General features: G+C 45.4%; 1 protein-coding gene across 1 annotated transcript in view; it reads left to right on the top strand.

Moving 5' to 3' along the window:
* Positions 1-397: 397 nt before the first annotated feature.
* The window catches only part of LOC147625685 (ABC transporter B family member 6-like), a 40,718-nt gene continuing 15,274 nt past the window's right edge, over positions 398-25,841 (top strand). Inside the window, exons 1-12 of the mRNA XM_086817195.1 lie at positions 398-524; positions 735-903; positions 996-1,797; positions 2,284-2,338; positions 2,429-2,604; positions 2,934-3,134; positions 3,233-3,492; positions 3,666-3,976; positions 4,069-4,289; positions 4,394-4,734; positions 4,967-5,796; positions 5,913-6,154. Coding sequence (XP_086673321.1) covers positions 1,426-1,797; positions 2,284-2,338; positions 2,429-2,604; positions 2,934-3,134; positions 3,233-3,492; positions 3,666-3,976; positions 4,069-4,289; positions 4,394-4,734; positions 4,967-5,796; positions 5,913-6,154 — 3,009 coding nt within the window. The 5' untranslated portion in view covers positions 398-524; positions 735-903; positions 996-1,425. The remainder of the gene's footprint in view (positions 525-734; positions 904-995; positions 1,798-2,283; positions 2,339-2,428; positions 2,605-2,933; positions 3,135-3,232; positions 3,493-3,665; positions 3,977-4,068; positions 4,290-4,393; positions 4,735-4,966; positions 5,797-5,912; positions 6,155-25,841) is intronic.

The raw sequence follows: 25,841 nt of genomic DNA, 5'->3' as shown, positions 1-25,841 counted from the left end.
AATCGGTGTGCAAATGGTTGGATTTGTACAACACATGAGCTCGACTTCAATGCCGATGATGAGTCAATGGCGTTGAGGCAGTCAATTGGTGGGAGATGCGAAACCCATCCTTCCTTGGTTGATGGTTGTTGAAACCAACCCTATATGTTGTTGCTTGTCATGTGTGTTCCCTCATCCCTCGTTTCCTCTTTGTAGTTCATCTCAAGATGCGTTTGCCATGGGTGCTAGCATTCATGTATGTGGCGTGTGCATGCTATGCCAGGGGTCATGGAGTCGTGGTTACACACAAGGTAACACGCATGATGGGTGAGGGAGCTAACGGTGCCCTATTAACAATCTACACACATACTACAAGGGCCTAGGGATTGATTCTCCAAAGCAATTTTTTGATTAGTCAAAGCTAAGAGCGAGTCCAAGGCAAACCTTCACGTTTCAACAGACAACAACAGTAAAAAAGAAAGAAAGCTGCAGAAGTTAGCGAACCTGTGCGGGCTTGCCACGGGTGATGGTGATCGCTCTGTGAGGTAAGAAGCCCTATATTTTGCGATCTTCTTGTCTCTGTCACTGCGTTTGCCACTGCATGGTTTCTTCGCCGGCCCCCGACTCGGCGTTGCCCTAGTTTTTCCGGCCTGCTGCAGAAGAACAACTTGCATGGTAGGGTTTGAAGAAAGCATGGCGAAACACAGGGGATGAAGTGCTGATTTCTTCAGTTTGGAGGGATCAAACTCTTGCAGTCTGCGGGAGAAACCTGTAAGCAAGCCTAGCAGCGTGGGAAATAAACCCTAGCATCTTGTGGAAGAAACCCTACCTAGAAGTCTGCGGAAAAATCCCTACCAGTCTTGGGAGCGTTTGCGGAAAAAAACAGTCTTGGGAGCGTTTGCGGAACAAGTCTGGAGATAACAGGTGGTTTTGATGTTCTGCCATATCTGATTTGCTTTGCAATCATTTGCAAAATGCGCAGTTGATTTTGCGTCCTTCTCCCTTCATCTTCACAGACGGAATTTGGTGCCAGCTTTGTAGTTGTCGTCATGAAACCTCCGCCAAGGTAGAGGGGCCGTTTGGGCGCCATGAATGCTCTGGGAAAAAGTTTTTCTTTCAGGAATTCATCTGAAGGGTTGTTCTATCTGCCACATTACAGAGGATTTTAGTGGAGTATGTTTTTGTTTCAAAGCTTCATCGGGCAAGGTTGCCTACGTTGTAGCTTAGCAGAGGATACGAATGACTCTTTGCCACACATCAGAGATTATAAGCAGCCCTAGTTGCCTAAAAGCTTATCAATTGGCACAGTGCTCTCAAAGCAGAACTTAACAGTTTCCCTAGTCGCCACCCAGCAGAAGATCTCAGTGTTCACAGCAACCAGATCATCCTGTGGATTTTCTATGGTTCTCTGGGTGTTCCTGTTCGAGTGAGCTCCAGCCCTTAAAGATGATGCTGCCCAGGGGCTTGTTTGGCTGGTCACCTCCACATGTACAGCCATTGACCCCTGTCTCAGAAGTTTCTGAACCACCAGAGTCTCCTTCTCCCTACTTGGACGTGGGAGCGGATGCCATCCCTGTTGACGAAGATGGACTACCAGAAGAAATGGAAGAGACCGAGCCTCCACCTGCTGCGGTTCCTTTCTTCAGGCTGTTTGCATATGCCACCCCATTTGACTGGTTTCTGATGGTCATTGCTGCCATAGCAGCTGCAGCTCATGGAGCCGCTTTGCCAGTCTATCTGCACTTCTTCGGACAGATTATCAATATGTTCAGCTCGCAAGACTTGACTAGTTCTCAGCTGTATCATGAGTTCACCAAGGTGCGTATGCTTGGGCCATTCCACGACATTAACAGGCAGCTACCTTGCAATTGAAGTTCTATGGAAATAAACCTGGATGTTTGTTATGTGACAATTTTCCTTGGAAGTTTAGGAGGATAAAGATCGTGCTTCGTGGACCATTAAGTCTACTGAGTTGCCTTAGTAATTTCCAATGTTTATGTTTGCCACAATTTTTATGGGTGTTGATTTCTTGTCTTTGTTTTTAGTTTGTTAGCAAGCTGTGTGCTTGCCCAGAAAGGAAGCATGTGCCATAGATGCTGTTGGATCATGCCTTGCACTGCCCATGTGCTCATGTCTTGATAAAAGCTTTCTTCTCTTTGCCAGTGCTGATTTGAGTATTTGCCTTACCTGATAACAATGGGTTTTTGAAGGCTAGGATGTATGTTGTGTCAATGGGATTCTGAAGGCTAGGATGTTTGATATGTCAATTGTTAATCTGATAAGTAGTGGATGCAATTTTTGCAGCATTCTCTTTCCATTCTGTACGTTGCAGTGAGTGCCCTAGTTGCAGGCTGGATTGGTAAGCACTTGCATCATCAATCGGTTCAACTAGATTGTTTTATTCTATTTTGGATGATCACATTTTTTATATGAGCTCTTGTTTCAACAGAGGTATCATGCTGGATCTATACGGGAGAAAGACAGACAGCACGGATACGCTCCAGTTATGTGCGTGTCTTGTTTAACCAGGATATGGGATTCTTCGACACTTATGGAAACAATGGGGATATTGTCAGTCAAGTTTTGAACGATGTAGTCCTCATACAGTTTACCTTGAGTGAGAAGGTGATATTTTTTTGTTACTGGTGAACTTTGCTTCAGCACTGGGAATTGAAAACGTGTGTGTACGTGAGGTGCTTCTATGGTCTTCTTGAAGTCACTTGTACTTTGGACTTACACAGGATCTTTTGATGATTATTGCAAAGGCTTACAGATATAGGTAGTAGGTAGTAGTATCACGAGGCAAGAAAGAAGTGACTACAGAGTGACTGGATTTAGAAGGCTCTCACTGTCTTATATCTTTAGACTTTATTAGTGCCCAATTGAGGAAGATGTTTAAATTGCTTCCTTTGTGCGCAAAGTGTAGCTCTTACTCAAGATTGAATGTCTAACAGGTGGGAAATTATATACACAACATGGCAACTTTCCTAGGAGGGCTTATCGTGGGGTTTGTTGGCAGTTGGCAAATTGCTCTGGTTACTTTAGGGACTGGGCCATTTATTGTGGCTGCTGGAGGCATTTCAAATATCTTTTTACACAAGCTTGCTGAAGATATTCAAGATGCATATGCTGAAGCTGCCACGATAGCCGAACAGGTTGTGAATGATATATATTTTTTTTCTGACAGTCTGGTTATGTGGGAATGAGCAATTTTGTTATCTTACATGAGATGCCTTTTGTGTTGGAAGTGTAGGCAATCGCTTATATTCAGACACTCTATGCGTTCGCAAATGAAACACTTGCCAAATATTCTTATGCAAATGCTCTTCAAGCTACACTGCGATATGGTGTGCAAATCAGTTTGGTACAAGGGCTTGGTTTAGGTTTTACATATGGACTTGCCATCTGCTCGTGTGCCTTGCAGTTGTGGTTTGGGCGATACCTTGTGACAAGAGGCCTTGCAGATGGGGGCGATGTAGTGACTGCATTGTTCTCCATAATTTTGAGTGGCCTGTAAGGAACTTTCTTTCCTTTGCCTTAGCCCTATTTTAAAATTTCTTTGGGTACAAGCAGCAGGGCTAAATATGGTTGAAGAAATATGAAATGCATCTACTATAGTAATGCTGTTGGTGTGCTCTGGACTCAGTTCTCTATGAGGTGCTAAATATGCACTTTTCTTCTGTAAGTGGCTTGAACCAGGCAGCAACAAACTTTTATGCCTTCGAGCAAGGAAGAATTGCAGCACACAGGCTCTTCGACATGATTAGCAGGTCATCTTTTAGTAACAATGAGGATGGGAAGGCTTTGATCAATGTTCAGGGGAACCTTGAGTTTCGAAATGTGTATTTCAGCTATCCATCCCGCCCAGATATACCTATATTGAGTGCTTTTTTTCTTAACATACCTGCTAGAAAGACAGTTGCCTTGGTTGGAAGGCATGGTTCTGGCAAAAGCAGTATAATTCCTCTGGTAGAGCGTTTTTATGATCCCACATTAGGTATGTGCTTTTTATTAGGTCTTTGAATGACTTTTACTTTGAATTTTACATTGTTAGGGAGTAGCTTATCTTAGAAAAGTTTTTCATTTTAGGTGAAGTTCTGCTAGATGGAGAAAATATCAAGAATTTTAGGGTGGAGTGGCTTCGGAGTCAGATAGGGTTTGTAAGCCAGGAGCCTGCCCTATTTACATCGAGCATCAAAGAGAATATTTTGTATGGTCGCTCTGCAAGTATGGATGAAGTTGAAGAGGCAGCAAAAATTGCACATGCCCACGCTTTTATCAGCTCTCTTTCGGAAGCTTATGACACCCAGGTAGTTATATTTCCAGCAGCAGTGTTCCAGGTTGGCTATTGGAGTAGGGATCTTTTTGATGAGAGGGGACCATAGTAAGATTTTGATTGTAATGTTTTCTGCAGGTTGGTGGGCCCATTCTTGGTCTGTCTGAAGATCAGAAGCTCAAGTTAGCAATAGCTAGGGCAGTGCTAAAAAATCCTTGTATTTTGCTGCTAGATGAGGCCACAGGTGCTCTTGATATCAAGGCTGAACGAGTTGTACAGGAAGCTCTGGACCTGTTAATGCTCGGTCGCTCCACTATTGTGATTGCACGGCGCCTTTCTGTAGTTCGAAGTGCAGATATAATCGTTGTCCTAGAGGAAGGTCAGGTTGTTGAGCAGGGAACCCATGAGGATCTGTTAGCTGGTAATGGCTTGTATACAGATCTTGTTCGGCATGAAGAGGTTGCAAAACCTCCAAAGCGGTAAGATGGCTTGCTATTAAACCTTCCAAAGTTTACCAATGAAGCTTGAGATAACTAACAAGGGTATTCGGGTGTTAAGAGCACGGAAGTTGCTCTTCCTAAAGATCTGTGGGTTTGTGAGGCTACATCATCACATTTTTGGCATCTCTTAGAAATCTGAATGAATGCATGTAAAAGTATTTGAACCATTTGTGTAAACACAAAGCTTAGTTGGTTTGTTACCATCTTCCAGGGTATTAGCGAAGCCTTTCAGAGAACTTACAGCTTCTCAATCACAGAAAGAGCAGGCTGTTGCTCCTGTATATAGGGAAGCCCCTATGTCACCGGTTCATCAAGAACCACAGCCATCACAGCTGGTAAAATCCCCTTCTCTTCAGCGTCAACACGGAGCTCATGCATTGCATTCGTTTGATTACAACAGCATTCAGGAGTCTCCAAAGCTGCACAGCCCCCCAACTGAACAGAGGCATGACAATAGCGTGCCCTTTGATATTCATGAGAAAGTCTCATTTGTAAACAAGCGCCAAGACAGTTTTGAAATATGCCTGCCTTCTCTACCCAAATTGGATGTTCATGCAATACAGAGGCTTTCCTCGAGTCATTCTGATCCAGAGTCTCCTGTATCTCCACTATTGACATCTGATCCTAAAAATGAAAGGTCTCACTCTAAAGCATTTAGTAGAGTCAATATTCATTACATAGATCTTGGGCCAGATGTGAGCATTGTAGATCCAACAGAGAAGAGTAGTAACCAACCTCCATCTTTGTGGCGACTTGCAAAACTGAGTTCTCCAGAATGGTTTTATGCAATCCTTGGGAGTTTGGGTGCTGCAATATTCGGTTCGTTCAATCCTCTTCTAGCATTTGTCCTTGTTCAGGTGGTGCAGAATTATTACGAATTGCAAACAGATGAGAGGCATGCAATGTATGAAGTGAATAAATGGTGCCTGGTGGTGGTAGGAATGGGTATAGTAACAGTGGTGGCCAATTTTCTCCAGCATTTCTACTTTGGAATAATGGGAGAGAAGATGACAGAACGAGTTCGCAGAATGATGTTTTCAGGTGCACTTAAATGTTTTTTTTTTTTTTGGGGTGGTCTAGAGAGCTGTTGGCACCTATGGTTTTGGCATGATTACAATTGCAGAGCTTGACATTTGGCATGAATGTTCTGGCTGCAGCTATCTTGAGAAATGAAGTTGGTTGGTTTGACGAGGAGGAGAACTGTACAGATTCTCTTAATATGCGTTTGGCTAATGATGCTACGTTTGTTCGAGCTGCTTTTAGCAATCGTCTGTCAATACTTATCCAGGACTTGACAGCCATGATTGTAGCATTTGCAGTGGGAATTGCATTAGAATGGCGGGTTGCTCTAGTTGCTCTCGCTTCTGTTCCATTTCTTACAGTATCAGCAGTGGCTCAGGTTGGTTTTAAAGCTTTACATTTTTTGAAAGTTGTTGCTCTAAATACACTTGCAAATAGGTGGAATGTAGATTGCTCCAATGATATCTGTCCTTGTTGTGGCCTGAAAATGTGTGAGTACTTGGTTTATGGCCAAGAAATGGGATGAATTTCCCTAGACTAGCAGGCATGGTCACCAAATATCTGGGGAGGCAGGATTTTGAATGAAAACCCATTTTTTGTAGGAGCAGCCAAGACAGGAGCAGCAAATGCTAAAGCAGCTTTGGCTACAAGCTAAAGCACTTCTTGTACAGAAAGTAGACGATTGATGACTCAATGACACAAAATTCTATAATTTTTTACTTAGCATTAACAGCTTTGAGTACCTAGATGTAAAGGCAGAATAAAAAGTTCTTATCAAAGCTGGAAATTTTGAAAACCTAAAAATTATGACAGGAAAAAAAGCACACTGAGCAAGTTTTCCCTTTTGAAAGGAGCAGAGGGCGTTGCTGCATTGAAATACTAATCTACTTAAGCAGAACACTCGTTGAAGAGGAGTCTGAACTAGCCTACTAGGGCGCATACTTGTACTGGCTTCACATAAACTTCAGTCTCTGAGTACAATGGGAACCACCGTGGTGGGGTTTTGTGAAGATGGGCAAAAATTTGGATATGACTATAAAAAGGCATCAAACCTATAGTAATGTCCTAAAATTGCTGAACCTACCACTAGATTTCCCGAGCATCCCTGCACACGAACACACAAGAACAAGATACATGATGTGGCTGTGCCACCCAAATGGTCTTCTCCGGGCCCACAGACAGAGTTGCTTATAATAACAGAAAGCATGCTGCTATTGGATTTTCGCCAGCTTTCTGAGCATAACCACGAGCAACAAGGCGAGCTTTGTACTTATCTCTCAATTTGTAAGTTCAGATTTTTCTGACCTTATGAAGGTATATACTTATCCTCAGAATGAAACTTGACTTTAAAACTCTATTTGACACCAATGATCTTCTGATGTAATGGGCATGGAACTATTGTTCCGCTCGATAGAAGACATCTTTGTGTCCATACCCTTCGCCACCCACTGCAGCAAAGCAAGGGCCTGCTCAGGAGTTTCAGGCTCATCAATATCCTGTAAGGTACTCATAAGCGGTATGACTAGAAGAAGCAAGCCGAGAAGATCTTCGAGGCTGGAAGATAGAGCAGCTGCCTTAGAATGCAACTGGCTATCAGAAAGGCTAGAGTCCTGTAATGATGTGTGGACCCACGGGGGTGGACCAGACGTCTCAAATCTGAAAGAAGAAGAAGGTACTGTTGCACAAATGGATGCATCCAGGATGACAATGGATGGAGAAGCAACAGCCAAATGTGAAGAAGATAACGGAGAGGCTGAAGATACCGATGGAGAAGATGCAGGAGGCAATCCAACTCTATGTAAGGGGCTGGACACAGTAGATACAAGGGCTGAAACAGTAGGTGCAATGGGCTGAAGTGGTGCTAAACTATCGGAATCATTGCGGGTGAAGAAGCTCACTGTGGTAGATGAGAAAACTCTCCAATACTGGCTGGAAATGGGTCCAAAATCTGCTTAGAAGAGGTCATGGAAGAAGAATCAAGTCCAAATAATGTCTCATTGGACCGAGCATCTTGAGATGTGATAATATCGTCCACATCCGGATCCCAAAACCGTTATCCTTTGGATCTCAAGCTATAGTCTTTGAAAATCATCCTCTTGGACCTAGGGCATGCATCCATATTTGATAGTGATGTGTGAACACACTAGGACCAGCTGGGGCACTTTTTCCCTCTTTAGGAGGTTTCTTTCTCCGTGCTAGTATACACCCATCTTGGGGTATACTTATCATCTTTGTACAACACATTAATTATCTATCTATCATCTCATTGTATGCTCCCTTGAGCTTCTCCACTGTGCGCGCGTGCGCATTTTTGCAACCCTATTTCCAACATTTGGTATGAGAGCATACACTCCTCGTCCTTGTGCTGTTGCCTACCCTTCATCCTGAGTTGCTTGTCTTCCTGAATCGGATCAAGGAGTCCTTTTGGGAGAAGAAAGAGGACCATGAAGTGTGAAGTACTTTGTACTAAAGTTTTGCGGTCGAATTTTCGTTTCGGGTGCGTTTTGGGGACCGTTTGCGCGGTTTTTAGTTATTTGCGGACATCTTCAGGGATAGGATTTGCACTGTTCTTCATCGGATTGTGGAGTAGTTTTGTTATATCTGCTATAGACGAGTGTGCAGATAGACGAGAAAACATCTACGGGCTTCACTTCAGCGACATCGATCTCTACGTCTTACGAGTATAATTTCTACTCACTATACTCTGCATTTCTTTCATACTCCTTGCAGGTCTCCATTGTCAGCGACCTTATTAGTAGCCACCTTGGTTGCATCAAAGAGCACTTAGCACTTAGCAGGTTACGTGATTACTTACTTGGGTATTATCAGAAATGGCAGACAATGATGTATTCAGATGTTATCCGTTGAGGAAAAGCTTAATGGGACCAACTACCTGTTATGGTCCTATATGATGTGGCATGTATTGGTAGCCAAAGGGCTATGGAATGTTGTGGTTGGTATTGAGAAACGTCCTGGTTCCTCTGATGAATATGGTGCAGAAGGCATATCTGCAAACACGGACTCAGCATTACCACGGCATAGTATACCTTCTACACAAGAACAAATAAAGTGGAATGGAAGAGATGTGCAAGTACATGGCGTTGCTTGCTTTGTCAGATAAGAGAAGTATCATTCCTCACATTCGGTTATGCAGGACTGCTAAACATGCTTGGGATGCACTTGCGTCAGTGTACCATGTATGTAATGAAGCACGTGCTGCTTGTATATGCAAGCAATTAGAGTTAGAGCATATGGATGAGGGAGACTCCATGGACAGTTTTCTTATAAAAATCAAGGATTTTAAAGATTAGTTGGTTGGTGTTGATGAAATATATCTTGACAGTTCATTGGTGCCTACTGTCTTGAATGCTTTGTAGGACTCGTATCAAGGTTTTGCTTCTACCATCAGACTCATGATGAAAGGCAATCCAAATGCCGTGAAGTTTGAGGAGTTGGTTTCTGTGCTCTTGCAAGAAGAGCAATCCAAGCAAAATAGATCTGTCATGCGTATAGGAGATTAGGCTTTTGTTGCAAGTCAACAAAGAGGCAAAGGTAAATCCTTTCCTAAGGGTAGTTACAAGCCGAAATCGGAGTCATCGAGCAAGCTTGCAAATAAAGCACATTACTTCTTATCGCAATTTGTTCTTATCACTTGAATCTGCTCCACAGGGAAACATTGTAACATGTGCAAACAACTCCATATATCTTTTAAGAGGAGTTGGCAAAATTATTCCCATTGCTGTAAATGGTGGAACAATCACGCTTGACAGATGTATTGTTCATAATCGCAGTGACGGTAAGACAATTATTGCTTGTGGTACTTTGTCTCATGGCCTATACAAGCTAGATACATATAAAAGACATAGGCATGCTGCATGCACAGTTTCTACCACAAAGGCAATGGGTGATGCTAAGGTGTGGCATGCGCTCTTTGGTCACTTGAACTTCGGCAGTTTGTTCATTTGCATAAATGTGACATGGTGTCTGAGCTGCCACGTCTTGAAGCCCCTATCAAACATGTTTGTGAGTGCTGTATTCTTGGAAAAATGCAGCGGGCATCATTTCCCAAAGATGGTTTAGTTAGTTACATTTTTGGTTGTCTTGCTTATGCCCTTGTGCTTGAGCAACTTCGCAGCAACCTTGATGATAAGATTGTTAATGGAACTCGCGGCGGTGAGTGCCCGGGGGACTAGGGCCTTTGACACACTTGTTGATACCATCAAAAACATAAAAGCTGGACAAAACATCTTCAAATGCTGAAAATGGATCTTGCACATGTGACACCACATAGAGGCCGGAATGGGCCGACCCCTCTCCCCCCCCCCCCCCCCCCCTTGGAGTATTTTATTACCCAAGGAGAATAATATCATGTACAAGCTTTGAGGGCCTTACTCTCCCCACGGGAGATGCCGAATTATCCATATACAAATGCCATAACACAGCCCAACATGAGGCAACCAAGCCGGAACATAGGCTGTAGAAATGCCGAGCCAACAACATAATCCATATACCTCTGTGTGGATATTGATTCTTCCCAAAAACCACGGGTCTTCAATGTTCATGCAATAGAGTTGGTACAGCAAGTACAAAGACTGGTACAAGAAGTACAATGGCTAGAAATCATAATAAATGATTAAATACCCTTGCCTTTAGTATTTCTTCGCGATGGAAGCCTCCAAAACAGTCCCCAACAGCCGGTATTCTTTACGAGCAGCCTTCAAGAGAGAGAGAAAGAGAGTAGCCATCATTAGGGAAGCCTTCAACGGTGGTAGAGGCTAGTGTGCAGCAAGAGCGCCTCTATTAATGAAGAGAGAGGGCTCCAATTTATAGATTTGGGCCTCCCATGAGCTAAAATGGCAAGAGAAGGCTACAATGACAAGTGGAGAGCCACACAATAGCTGAAGTGACAAGTGTGAGGCCACTTGTCTCACTTTGATCCACTTTCTAACAGTGTCAGGCCACTTGTCTCACTTTGGTCCACTTTCTTGCCGTATGTCCCAATCTAAGAGATGGGTCCTTCCATAAACTTTATCTCTAAAAATATCCCAACTGGTAGACATTCTGTCATAGGCACTTTGCCAACTCTTGGTATCTGCTCGATTCCAGATGTAATGACGCGAACAAAATTTCCATTAGAGTCGGGCCAAAAATAGCAACTCTCCTAAATTTTAGGAGTGTGGTCCTTTGTATTCTAGGATAATCCCTCATTCCCAAAGCTTGTACTTTCCAAATATTTAGGCATCCTGGAGTCCACCAGACCCCTTTTATACTGGGAAATGTCCAGGCTAGTGACATCCTTTCCAGCTTCTTAAAGTTGTCCGCAACTTTAAGCTTCAAGCCATATATTCAAGATATAATCATGTCCCATCAAGTGGGCGAGACGAGATAGTCTCAAAAATCCAATATATTTGAAGAATCCATGTCTCAAAGAAATGGGTGAGACTAAATAAGTCTCCATAATAGCAATATCATGTTCCAAAATAAATGCGCGAGACAAATCAGTCCCATAAGTCCAGATATCATAATCCATGTCCCATGCAAATATTTCTTCTCTATAAACTGGGACAGATTCGTCCATAGAAATTTCTTGTGAAGCCCAATATCTATATAAATCTCGTCCAAGAAAGAAATCTCCATAGATATAATCCATCCCAATAAAGGGAGCCATAAACAATGTTTCCCTGAAACCATCTCAAGGCAAATAACACCACCTTTCTCCTTGCATGGCATATCCTTAAGATATCCCGAGATATATCTCCATATAGCTTGCCTGTAAGCTTGATAATATAATCCACAATATCCATATGGGAAGAGTGCTAAACGTGTGCACATAAAGCCAACTCCACACTTCCAAGATAAAATTTTGTGAATTCATAAATCTTTAGATCAACAAGCTGTCTATTGCTCATGCTCTTGCTTCATAAGCTATGAAGCGGCTGGCCATGCTTAACAGCAATGATGGTAAGTGTGGTCCCCACTTGAGATCTTTTCTCTTCCTTATTGATAGAAGGAAGCCTCCGCTTCCAAGGAAGTCTATGCTCTGATACCAATGTAACTCGCGGCGGTGAGTGCTCGGGAGACTAGGGCCTTTGACACACTTGTTGATACCATCAAAGCATATCAAAACACTTAACATGGCCATAACCTTAACACATATCCATCATCACTTTGCATAAAACATAAAAGCTGGACAAAACATCCACAAATGCTGAAAATGGATCTTGCACATGTGACACCACATAGAGGCCGGAATGGGCGGACCCCCCCCCCCCCCCTTGGAGTATTACCCCCCTTGGAGTATTACCCAAGGAGAATAATATCATGTACAAGCTTTGAGGGCCTTACTCTCCCCACGGGAGATGCCGAATTATCCATATACAAATGCCATAACACAACCCAACACGACGCAACCAAGCCGGAACATAGGCTGTAGAAATGCCGAGCCAACAACATAATCCATATTCCTCCGTGTGGGTACTGATTCCTCCCCAAAAACCATGGGTCTTTATGCAATAGAGCTGGTACAGCAAGTACAAAGGCTGGTACAAGAAGTACAATGGCTAGAAATCATAATATGATTAAATACCCTTGCCTTCAGTATTTCTTCGCGATGGAAGCCTCCAAAACAGTCCCTAACAGCCGGTATTCTTCATGAGCAGCCTTCAAGAGAGAGAGAGAGAGAGAGAGAGAGAGAGAGAGAGAGAGAGAGAGTAGCCATCATTAGGGAAGCCTTCAACGGTGGTAGAGGCTGGTGTGCAGCAAGAGAGCCTCTATTAATGAAGAGAGAGGGCTCCAATTTATAGATTTGGGCCTCCCATGAGCTAAAATGGCAAGAGAAGGCTACAATGACAAGTGGAGAGCCACACAATAGCTGAAGTGACAAGTGTGAGGCCACTTGTCTCACTTTGATCCACTTTCTAACAAGTGTCAGGCCACTTGTCTCACTTTGGTCCACTTTCTTGCCACATGTCTCAATCTAAGAGATGGGTCCTTCCATAAACTTTATCTCTAAAAATATTCCAACTGGTAGACATTCTGTCATAGGCACTTTGCCAACTCTTGGTATCTGCTCAATTCTAGATGTAATGACGCGAACAAAATTTCCATCGGAGTCGGGCAAAAAATAGCAACTCTCCTAAATTTTAGGAGTGTGGTCCTTTGTATTCTAGGATAATCCCCCATTCCCAAAGCTTGTACTTTCCAAATATTTAGGCATCCTGGAGTCCACCAGACTCCTTTTATACTGGGAAATGTCCAGGCTAGTGACAGTTAAATGTATTTTTGTGGGGTACAGCTCGGAAAGTATGGGTTACTCTCTCTATCATCTTGCTTACCAAGCGGGTTCTTGTGAGTAGAGATGTTGTATTTCTAGAAGATGCAATTTAGTCCTTGCTTTCATGTAAAAAACAGAAAAATACATATTCGCAGGACATATTCGACCCTCTCCTTTCATTGTTCAATGTAGGACACATCGATGTAGAGCATTTGGGTAATCAAAAAAATGCTGAAATCACCTCAGACAGGTTACAAATCAGCATGTTTTTCAGTCCACAAATCAGCCTATTGGTGAGGCAAATGTGGATGATGCAGTTGACGAGGAAAGAAGGGAAATTGAGGAGTCAAAAGTATGTAGATTGAAGCAAGTAATATATGGTCTTATGCAAGCTTCCAGAGTATGGTACAAAAAGATACATGCATACTTGGGTGCACAGGGTTGTTGCAATATCCCAACTGACAGTACCCTCTATATTAAGGAGACTAAGGATGTTTTATTGGTCATTGTGTTATACGTTGATAACATGCTGCTCACAAGCCCTAATGATGATCATATTTCAGCTTTTATAGTTGATTTAGAGAAGCCTTTTGAGATGCCAGATCTTGGATTGTTGCACTATTATTTGGGCGTTGAGTTTTGGTAGCATAATGATGGCATTGTTATGCTGCAAAGGAAATACATAGATGCATTGTTGAAGAGGTTCAATCTTGAAAACTGTAATTTGTGGCTACACCTATTGAGGAAGAAGGCCGAATGAATCCGGCTCGGAGGAGCTTAGATAACTATTTTTTTAACTCGCCCTCTAAAGTCTTGGAAAGACGATATGGAAACTTGCTACTCTGATGAGGTACCACGGCCTTGGCTCTAATACACATTCATCTATTCATCGTTTTGCTCCAGGTACTTGGTGAAGGTAAAACGCAGCATTCATATTCATTTACAACATTCATACTCAGTCTAGAACAGTCCCAAACAGCCCCTCTCTCAACCTCAGCTTTGCATCCCTCCCTCATTCCATTGGGAAGAGTGCATAGGCTCGAGATTGGACATCTTTGGTGCTTCTACAGCGGTGCACAGTTCAGCCCAACACTTGTCTTCAGAGGTCTTGCGTTGGTTTATCGTCAGTCACACCGTCTCAGTCTCTTTTAAAGATAATAAAGCAAATACTATCTCGGTAACGGGATAGGGGGCCCTTCAGTGGGTAATTTGGGATCCCATACGGTGTACAGTTCTCCTCTCTCTCTCATATCTCTTTAAAGTTTGAAGTCATTAAAGTGGATTGCTAAACTCGCGAAACTCAGGATACAGAAGACGGTGTGAGCATTTCTGTGACAGGATCCTCCAATACGTATACTTCCGCTACATGTTACATTGGTATCAGATTCATCTTGTCCACACACACTGCATCCTAGCGTGAGGGCATCCTTGGATGGTCAGATTGCATTCCGGCACGACCACCGACTTCAGCATCATGTCTACAGAGGAGAGTACCCATCAGCCGGAAGAAGTCTCCCCTGAAGGAGACCTTGCTCTTCCGACTACAGCAGACACCATAGCTCTTCTTAAGAGCTCAGAACCAACTGCTCATGGAGCGTCTCCAGCTCTTGGAGGCAGCAGCAGCACGTCCTCCTCCGCCTCCAGCAGCCCTCGACTACATCTCCCTCTTCTTTCAGATGGAACAACAAAGAAGATAAGACGAGGCCCACAGGAGAGAAGAAAAAGCTGAAGCTGAAGCTGAAGCAAGAAAACAACAAGAAAAAGCAGAAAGACGGGACTATGAGGAAGCCCAACGTAGGATCGACGAAGAACGACGTCAGGCTCAACTCGCCGCTCGGGAGCACCAACGAGAGCTCGATCGAGAACGTATGTTACTCGAGCACCAAAGGGAAAAGGAGGCCATTCATCTTTGGTACCACCACCTCTCTTCGACACCCCCCGCCTCAAGTGCCACCAGCCAGCAGTTCGCAGCATCAACTACCGTCATTCGCAGTCAACCAAATTTCAGTAAGTATGATGGTAAGTGTGATCATTTAGCAGTTAATCAGTTTATTCATCAATTTACTGCTCATTTTCCATTAGCTAGGATCACAAATCCTCAGGATAGAGTCCATGTAGCGGCTCCCCATCTCACTGGTGAGGCAGTCACTTGGTGGCAGCATTGGTGTCACAGCTTTTAGCTAGGATACCTTTGTCCATGACCTGAAGACCAGATTCCTCCCGCCCCAGTACATGACCGGTCTGGCAGTTGAGTTCTATGGACTCAGACAAATAGGATCCCCAGTGCTTGAGTTTTCCGGCAAGGTTATTACTTTAGCACAGCAGATAGGGCAATCTGCGCATGCCAAGATGGAGCAATTCATTCGTGGATTGGATCCTAACATTCGGTTCACAGTTCGCAACTTTGAACCCAGTACATATGATCCGGCTTTGACTCTCGCTCAGAATGAAGATATGAAAATGAATGGAGGCAAGCCCAAACAGTCATCCTAGTCCAGTACCAAACCCCAACAGCAGCAATTTGCTGCACAGCCAGGGAAAGGTAATGCATCTTCTAAAGATGCTAAGAAGGACGGCATAGCTCTAGTTTAGGGGGTAAGAAAGATAAAGAGTCTAAGCCTAAGGGGGTGTGACATAATCTTAGGAATTCAATGGTTCCGTCAGTATGAGCCTATTCCCGATTGGGGGCAGGACACTTTTACTATCTGTAAAGGTTTTCCTGAGCCTGTCATGATTCGTAGGGATAGAAGCATTCTTGGTATCCCATTGATTTTGCATCTCCAAGCCCGACGAGCTATCCGCAAGGGAACAGAAGAGCACTACTTTATGTTCGTGCTCAAACAGCCTCTACCTCATCGGTAGCATCCATCTCATCTTCAATCCCTCAGTTAGCAGACCTCTTGTCCAGATATCAAGACATTATGCTTAGGGACAATCTCCCGCCCAATCTCCCACACCCTCTCACCCTAAGGACCATCACATTGATTTGATCCCTGGATCGGATCCGTGGGATCTCCCCCGAGACAGATATGCACGCCTCGCCCTTGAGTCCTCCCGACAGTTAGCTTTACAGGGAGACACGGCTTGTTGGTATGGACAGATGACATCTTGGTTCCAGGCACATGGTTTTAGCATGGATAGATTGCATCCCTTCCAGTATTCTCTGGATGCACCATCTCTCACTCTCACACGGACAGAGATTACCAGTCTCATCCGTCAGGATTTAGTTCAGCTGGACATTAGGAGGACATGGATACAGCCGACTGAGGAGCTGGGCACGAAGATGGCTTTCTACAGAGAGCATTTTCTTCAGCTCACAGCAGATGGTTTTGTGATCAGACCCAGTTACATGGATGTACACTTGTCTCATGCAGTACGATGTGCTATTGGTCAGATTCGCACATCCTCACACCAGCTTGAGATTGAGATTGGCCGATATAGAGGTATACCAGCTGAGGCCAGGATATGCCGAGTATGCCATGGGGAGCGAGAGACAGAGCTGCATTATATATGCCATTGTACTGCATACTATGAGATACGTGGTCGTTTCCACTGTTTATTCAGAGAGGGTTTTGGACCACTTTCCAGAGTCATGGGGTACCAGGACTAGAGGTGTTTGGGATTGTTCTTGCTTGAGCCGCGGAGATATAGAGATAGCCTGCTTAGGCGCACAAAGCCAGACTCAGAGGCACATTACAGACTTCTTTAGTCCAGCCATCACTGCGCCAGGTGGACCACAGCAGCAGCAGGACATGGATACCGCCCACAGGCGGTACACTGATTGATCGTGCGATTGAGCTTGGGTGGTCTAGACGCCCACGACTATGGAGGAGGGCATCCCAGCATAGACGGAGGTTGCAGCGGCGGATTCGGATTATTCTTGCGAGACATGCGGGACACCCAGTCAGGGTGCTGACCACATAGGATATTGAGGAGATCCGCCAGCATCCGATGCGGCACATATTATGAGATGGAGGCACCTCCATAGTGTACCCCCCCGTCCCACATGATATTGTATCCCCTCACTGTACTCCACTCACCTCCATAGTGTACCCCCCCCCTCACTATATTCACACCCTATAAGGGTTTCTGTTTACCTTCCAGTTCCAGTTTCATTTTCTAGGTGCCAGTAGTATCATCTTTATTTTTCATTTTCTGGTGTTTTTTATCCAGACATTGTATCAGATCCACCATAATGTAACTTTTTGGTCTCATAGGTCATTATGGCCTTTTGAAGACGTTAATATAACATTTCATTTCATTTCATTTCATTTCATTCTCTCTCTCTCTCTCTCTCTCTCTCTCTCTCTTTCTCTCTCTCTCTCTCTCTCATGTGCATGAAATGCCATGGACATTCCTAGATGCTCATCCAGAAGAGCGCAACTAGAAAAAGAATGATATGAACCAGATGATGGAGCACAGAGTACTATTGGCAGTATGGACTTGGAAATAGATGGAAGACGTGGAAGGATGTACTGTCAGCTGCGTTAGATGCAAAGGAGGACAGTCGGCTCCAGATGATCTCTCGGTTGTACCTGATCGGAGGCGTCGGCTGTAGTGCAGGAGGCTGTCGGCTGCAAGCGACTACATGGAATATGAGCTAGACTAATCGGACAAGCATTAAAAGGATTTAATGAACTGTGGACGGGCCGACCAGCACTTGGCCAGTTTGCCAAGTCTTTACAAAGGCCTATAAATAGGCATGAAGGCTCCTCATTGTAATGATTCAACTCTTTATGAGTTAGGTCCTTAGGGTCCTTAGTCTAGGACATTGTTTTGGGTGTCTATCACCTTTTGTATAAGGCAGCCTAGGGCTGTAGAAAAGTACCTTTTTGTACCATATGAATATACTGAATTTCCAGTATATCTCTCTCTCTCTACTCTCTCTTCATGTCTACGTTTTGCATCAACATGTTTCCAGTAGTGTTTAGGGCTGAAAGAAGACCCCCAGAGCTTCCGCGTGTTACATTGGTATCAGAGCATCAGGCTCAGCAAAGCTAAACACTGAATCAGTCCCATATGATGGTGTACAGGTCCAAGGTACATGAAAGTACACGGATACGGAGCCCAAGGCAAGGAACACAGAATCGGGAAGAGCTCCCAAGAGGTTTGTTGGTGGTGTTCCACAAAGCCAGAGGGGATGGCAGTCCTGTGAGCCAGATAGGTTCTCGGGCAACGGTCCCAAGGGAGGATTATCCTCCAAGGGGTGATGTGAGAGTGCTAGACTCATTTCTCAGGAATGAAGACCAAGACAATGTTCAGAGTCAGGGCAAAGAATGGATTGGGGATTGGAGGGAACAGATGCATAGATCTTATTCTGAGACAGAGTGGTGTTGAAGACCGGGCCGGGTTTTAGTGAAAAGGGTTGCAAGAGTTGGATGGGTGACAGAGGGACTCCGGGAATAGAGTGGGATGATGACAGTCATCCAAGAACAGGTTGGAATCCCGTCATCAAGTTTAGTAGAGGGGGATGTCATGTGCATAAAATGCCATGGACATTCTTAGATGCTCATCCAGAAGAGCGCAGCCAGAAAAAGAATGATATGAACCGGAAGATGGAGCACAAAGTACTATTGGCAGTGTGGACTTGGAGATAGATGGAAGACATGGAATGTAACCCGCGGAAGCTCTGGGTAGTCTTCTTTCAGCCCTAAACACTCTTGAGAACCATCTGATGCAAAAACGCAGGTATAGAGAGAGAGAGGTGTGGTGGAAATTCAGTATATTTCTATGATACAAAAAGGTATCTGAATCTGCAGCCATGGGCTGCCTTACATAAAAGGTGATGACACCTAAATCTGTCCCCTATGGGACCTCTAATGATCCAATCCCCTAGTGGGAGAGAATGAATGAATCTATGAGCACTTGGGCCTATTTATAGCCCTTGAAGTCCATGGGAAACTGGCCGACTGCTGGTCGGCCAGTATTAAATGCATAAATGCTATTTAATTCATCCGACTTGGTCCTCCTCCTTGATCTTGATGCGCCTGCTGCTGCCCCTGTTTGCTGGTTCAGCCGACCACCTCCATGAGCAGCCGACAGTCCTTTCTGTGCAGCCAGCACCAATGTCCTGCAGCCGACACACTTCTGATCTTTAGCTTGTTCTCCACGCCGGTCTCCAGTCTACACTGCCACAAGTGCTCTGTACTCTTTCATCTTGGTTCTACTCTTTATTTGGCTGCCTCTTCTGGATCTAGCCCTGAGAATGTCCATGGCATCTATGATGCACATGACATCCCCCTCTGCTAAACTTGATGACCGGAATCCAACCTGCTCTTGGATGACCGTCATCATCCCAATCCTTTTCCCGAAGTCCCTCTGTCATCCATCCATCCCTAGCAAACCCTTTTCTCTGAAAATCCGGTCTGTTCTCCAAACCACTCTGTCTCAGACGAAGTTCTATGCATCTGGTCTTCCTCTAGTCCACAATCCATTCCTGCCCTGACTTTGAACACCGTCTTGGTCTTCTTTCTTGGAACTGAGTCTGGCACTCTCACATCACCCTTGGAGGATAAACCCCCCTTGGGACCGTTGCCTGAGAACCTATCTGGCTCACGGAACTGCCATCCCCATCTGGCAGTGTGGAACACCACCAACAAACCTCTTGGGAGTTTTTCCCGATCTGTGTTCTTTCCTTGGGCTTCGAATCCGTGTACTTTCCTGTACCTTGGACCTGTACACCATCATATGGGACTGAATCAGTGTTTAGCTTTGCTGAGCCTGATGCTCTGATACCAATGTAACACGCGGAAGCTCTGGGTAGTCTTCTTTCAGCCCTAAACACTCTTGAGAACCATCTGATGCAGAAACGCAGGTATAGAGAGAGAGTAGAGAGAGAGAGGTGTGGTGGAAATTCAGTATATTTCTATGATACAAAAAGGTATCTGAATCTGCAGCCATGGGCTGCCTTACATAAAAGGTGATGACACCTAAATCTGTCCCCTATGGGACCTCTAATGATCCAATCCCCTAGTGGGAGAGAATGAATGAATCTATGAGCACTTGGGCCTATTTATAGCCCTTGAAGTCCGTGGGAAACTGGCCGACTGCTGGTCGGCCAGTATTAAATGCATAAATGCTATTTAATTCATCCGACTCGGTCCTCCTCCTTGATCTTGATGCGCATGTTGCTGCCCCTGTTTGATGGTTCAGCCGACCACCTCCATGAGCAGCCGACAGTCCTTTCTGTGCAGCCAGCACCAATGTCCTGCAGCCGACACACTTCTGATCTTCAGCTTGTTCTCCACGCCGGTCTCCAGTCTACACTGCCACAAGTGCTCTGTACTCTTTCATCTTGGTTCTACTCTTTATCTGGCTGCCTCTTCTGGATCTAGCCCTGAGAATGTCCATGGCATCTATGATGCACATGACATGGAAGGATGTCCTGTTAGCTGCGTTAGATGCAAAGGAGGACAGTCGGCTGCAAATGATCTGTCGGCTGTACCTGATCAGGGGCGTCGGTTGTAGTGCAAGAGGCTGTCGGCTGCAGCCGACTACATGGAATATGAGTTAGACCAGTCAGACAAGCATTAAAAGGATTTAATGAACTGTGGATTGGTCGGCCAGTTTGCCAAGTCTTTACAAAGGCCTATAAATAGGCATGAAGGCTCCTCATTGTAATATGAGTTGGGTCCTTAGTCTAGGACAGATTTTGGGTGTCTATCACCTTTTGTATGAGGCAGCCTAGGGTTGTAGAAAAGTACCTTTATACTGAATTTCCAGCATATCTCTCTCTCTCTACTCTCTCTTCATGTTTGCGTTTTGCATTAGCATGTTTCCAGTAGTGTTTAGGGCTGAAAGAAGACCCCCAGGGCTTCCGCGTGTGACACTCTCTCTCACCTCTCCCTCAAGCCTCTTGACTCTTGAGTCTTCCAACTTCCAAGCCTCTAGGCCTCTCTCTCTCTCTCTCTCTCTCTCTCTCTCTCTCTGTAACACCCGGAAGCTCTGAGAGTCTTCTTTCAGCCCTAAACACTCTTGGAAACCATCTGATGCAAAACGCAGATATAGAGAGAGAGAGTAGAGAGAGAGAGATATGCTGGAAATTCAGTATATTGCTATAGTACAAAAAGGTACTCTTACACACAGCCCTAGGCTGCCTTGAAGAAAAGGTGATAACACCCAAAATTTTGTCCCCTATGGGACAATCCTAGTGACCCAAACCCCTAGAGGGTTGAATGAATATAACATTGAGCACCTACGCCTTTTATAGGCCTTGGACCCCCTGGACTGCAGTAGTCGGACAGCCGACAGGCCCCCCTTTTCCCCATATATATTGGTCGGCCACCTGAAATGCTGAGGAGTTGAAGCACCTTCTTCAGATCCAGCCGACTCCCTCTGTAATGTAATCGTCAGCACCTGTGTGCAGCCGACAGAGCCTGTGTGCCGCTTTCCTTTTCTTCCATGCTTTGCTCTAAGTCCAACACTTGGTCCTCTTTTGTGTCTTGTGCTCAAAATCTCTGATCCTATCTGGTTCATAGTCTTTATCTGGCTGCCTCTTCTGGATCAGCACCTGAGAATGTCCATGGCATCTTTCATGCACATGACATCCCCCTCTGCTAAACTTGATGACGGGATTCCAACCTGTTCTTGGATGACTGTCATCATCCCAATCTTTTCCCGAAATCCCTCTGTCATCCATCCATCCCTGGCAAACCCTTTTTTCTGAACGCCCGGCCCAGTCTCCAAAACCACTCTGTCTCACAATAAGATCTATGCATCTGTTCCATCTAGTCCACCATCCATTCCTGCCCTGACTCTGAACACCGTCTTCGTCTTCGTTCCTGAGAAATGAGTCTGGTACTCTCACATCACCCTTGGAGGGTAATCCTCCCTTGGGACCGTTGCCCGAGAACTTATCTGGCTCACAGGACTGCCATCCCCTCTGGCTCTGTGGAATACCACCAACAAACCTCCTGGGAGCTCTTCCCGATTCTGTGCTCCTTGTCTTGGGCTTCGTGTCCGTGTACTTTCCTATACCTTGGACCTGTACACTATCATATGGGACTGAATCAGTGTTTAGCTTTGCTGAGCCTGATGCTCTGATGCCAGTGTAACACGCAGAAGCTCTGAGAGTCTTCTTTCAGCCCTAAACACTCTTGGAAACCATCTGATGCAAAACGCAGATATAGAGAGAGAGAGTAGAGAGAGAGAGATATGCTGGAAATTCAGTATATTGCTATAGTACAAAAAGGTACTCTTACACACAGCCCTAGGCTGCCTTGAAGAAAAGGTGATAACACCCAAAATTCTGTCCCCTATGGGACATCCTAGTGACCCAAACCCCTAGAGGGTTGAATGAATATAACATTGAGCACCTACGCCTTTTATAGGCCTTGGACCCCCTGGACTGCAGTAGTCGGACAGCCGACAGGCCCCCCTTTTCCCCATATATATTGGTCGGCCACCTGAAATGCTGAGGAGTTGAAGCACCTTCTTCAGATCCAGCCGACTCCCTCTGTAATGTAATCGTCAGCACCTGTGTGCAGCCGACAGAGCCTGTGTGCCGCTTTCCTTTTCTTCCATGCTTTGCTCTAAGTCCAACACTTGGTCCTCTTCTGTGTCTTGTGCTCAAAATCTCTGATCCTATCTGGTTCATAGTCTTTATCTGGCTGCCTCTTCTGGATCAGCACCTGAGAATGTCCATGGCATCTTTCATGCACATGACACTCCCTTTCTCATTGCCCAAGGCTCAAGCCATCTTCAACCATCATACCATGGCATCCTCCTCACGTGCCAGGGCTTCCCGTAGAAGGACAACGAGATGGACATGGTGGGAGGAGGTTAACTACACCCCATCCGCTCATGGAGACGGTTCTCGGCCATGGGCATGCAAGCTTTGCCCGTACCGGCAAACAAGTGGCGCCGACAAAGTGCGAGCCCACCTCTTGCATGAGAGTAGGCATGAGGCGAATGTCATGTCTGAGAAGAGACGAGAACTTCTTGACAAGCTTGCCGTCTACGAGGCGGTCGAAGCGGCAAGAAGGATACCACGAGTGGCCGTGGATCCCGCGACGATGGAGAGAGGAACTCAAGCCTCTACAAGGAGTCATGTGGTGGATCGGGATCATGCACGCCATCACCTTCACCATCTAGTCGGAATGTTGCTCCATCCACGATGCCGGCACCCTCCATCTCCATGGTCTCTCAACCATTACGTGGCCCACGGCGACAATCTACACTTGGGGAGAATTGGAACCCCAAGTTGAAGGAGGAGGTGGATATGGCGGTGGCCCGCTTCTTCTTCCATGACCACATTGCCTTTCAAGCGGCTAGGTAAGTGCAATTGATCATTGCCAATTCATCATTCATGTTTTCATCATCCTAGTCCCCTTCTCATTAGTAAATTGCTTTCTTGAATAGGTCGGCATCCACGAGCAACAAGACGGGCCTTGTACTTATCCAAAGTACCATCTGCATGAAACTTGACTTTGAAGATCCATTTGACACCGATGACTCGTCGATGTAAAGGCTGTGGTACTAAATCCAATGTATGATTCCTCTCAATAGAGGACATCTCGGCTTCCATAGCTGTCGCCACTGTGGTTGGGCAAGGGCCTCCTCTGGAGATTCGGGCTCATCAATCGTCTGCAAAGTACTCATAAGAACAAATTCATTGTGGGAGTGGGAACCCGAGAAGATCTCCTCAGACCGGATGAAGAAGTAGAGACCTGGTCATGCAACTGACTGTCAGAAAGGCCAGAATCTCAAAGTAATTGCTGGACCCAACGGGGTGGACCAGCCCTCCTCACAAATGTGGAAGAGGAAGTATCCGCAGCTGGAATGGATGCACCCGGGGCAGCCGGGGATGAAGAAGGGACGTCCGAGCGTGTGGGAGATGATGTAGAGGCTGTCCCGACTGGTTGAGAAGTTCCGGAAGACGTTCCAGTACTCTGTATGGGGCTGGAAACAGCAGAAGCAGGGGCTGAAACAGTAGCAACAGCGGGCTGAATTGCTGCCGAAGTCACCGGAGGCACAGGGGGTGATGAAGTGCCTGATGGGAGCAAAGAAAATTCACCGATATCGGGCGGAAATGGATCAATATCCTTAGAAAACTGCATGGGTGAAGAGGAATCAAATCCAAAGAGGGTCTCATCAAAGCGAGCATCACGAGATATGATGATGTCCTCCAACGCAGGATCCCAAAAGTGGTATCCTTTCGACTTCGAACTATATCCCGTAAAGATTATCCTCTTCGACTTCGGGGAAAGTGTAGTCCTCTTTTGACCTGGCATATGTACAAACGCAACACAACCGAAAACTCGTAAGTGTGAGACGGAGGGCTTATGTCCAGAAAACGCCTCCTCTGGTGTCTTCTCATCGACCGCCTTTGTGAGAGAGCGATTGATGAGATAAACTGAGGTAGCCACAGCTTCACCCCAGAAAGAGGGAGGAATGAAGATGAGATTCCGAGGAAGAAATCTGAGAAGAGAAGTTGGTGATCTTGTAGAGGTCTTCATCATGAACACCATTAGCCACAACCGTAAGAGTCCTCCGATCAAGCACCTCAATCACCTCATCATCGAAATAAATGCCAAGTCCCTTCCGAGCAGCCATGTTCACTGAAAACAAATTCTTCGAAATACGTGGCACATGTAAAACATCATGTAAAGTAGCAGAGGAACCAAAAGAAATGTTACCAACTCCATGGATAGGTAAGGAGGAGTCATCTCCAATGCGTACAGAAGAAAGTGGCTTGTAATCCTCCATAATGTGGGAATGTTTGGTCATATGTGCCGAAGCGCCGCTATCACCAATTCACTCAATTTCTTCATGTGTGGCACTCACCTCTGCATCAGAAGTGATCTCTGTGACCACAAGGAAGGAATCCTGTGAAGAAATGGGAGAATCTGTAACTACCATGTATGCCACTTTGGCATTTCCCTCCTCTGGAACTTTGTCCTTGCCTTTGTCCTTGGAATCTTTGTTAGCATCTTTGGAGGTGTCCTTGGCTTTGTACTTGGCTTTGGCGGCTTTGGAATCATTACGCTTCGCAAAACACCGAGCCTCCGTATGGCCAGGCCTGCCACAATAGGCACACTCCTCCTCTTTGGAACCTTTGGATTTCTTAGAATCCTTGCTTTTGCCCTTCTCGCTTTTGTTGTTGCTGCCTCCTTTGCCTCCTTTGGACTTGCCCTTACTTTGGGCAACAAAGGCAGAATCTGTCTTCCCTTTGCCTCTCAATAAACATACTCCTCAAGTTGCCTCTTGATCCTTGTGAATTCCCCAATCTTATCAATGATATTATCTGAGTCACTGAGTGTAATCTTCTCAAGATCCGCCTCCAACTTAGCAATCTTCACGGAAGATACTCTCCCGAACCTCCTCTGAATCTCATTCCACATCTGACTGGCATCACTCCGGGAAGATATAAATTGTGCCTGGATAGATGGTGTCATACAATGGATGATGATGAGACGGGCCCGTGCATCTAGAACCCCACGAAACGCGGGATCCACCAAGTGAGGAGTGGTGACAGAGGGCCACACACCTGCTCCTTCAAGAAGCAATTGCGTATAAAACGACCAAGTATGGTAGTTGGTAGCAGTCAGCTTCATGGAATCACTCACTTGAGGGGGTGAATAGGATGGCACATGGGAAGGGGTGGGATGAGGGGTTGTGGGAGGGGAGAAACAAGAGAAGTGGTGGTGGTGGGGAATATGGAAGGAAAAGAAGCAGGAATCTGGGAATTAGGTAGAGAAACAAGAAGCTAGGAAGAAGAAGGCTGTGAAGCTGGGGCTTGGGATCGGGGAGAAGATAAGAGAATCCCCGAGAGAGAAGAATGACTATGACCAGA

Source organism: Cibotium barometz, chromosome 23, assembly GCF_041138505.1.
Source record: "Cibotium barometz isolate CiBa-2024 chromosome 23, ASM4113850v1, whole genome shotgun sequence".
Lineage (NCBI taxonomy): Eukaryota > Viridiplantae > Streptophyta > Polypodiopsida > Cyatheales > Cibotiaceae > Cibotium > Cibotium barometz.
This window is presented reverse-complemented; position numbering and strand designations above follow the sequence as displayed.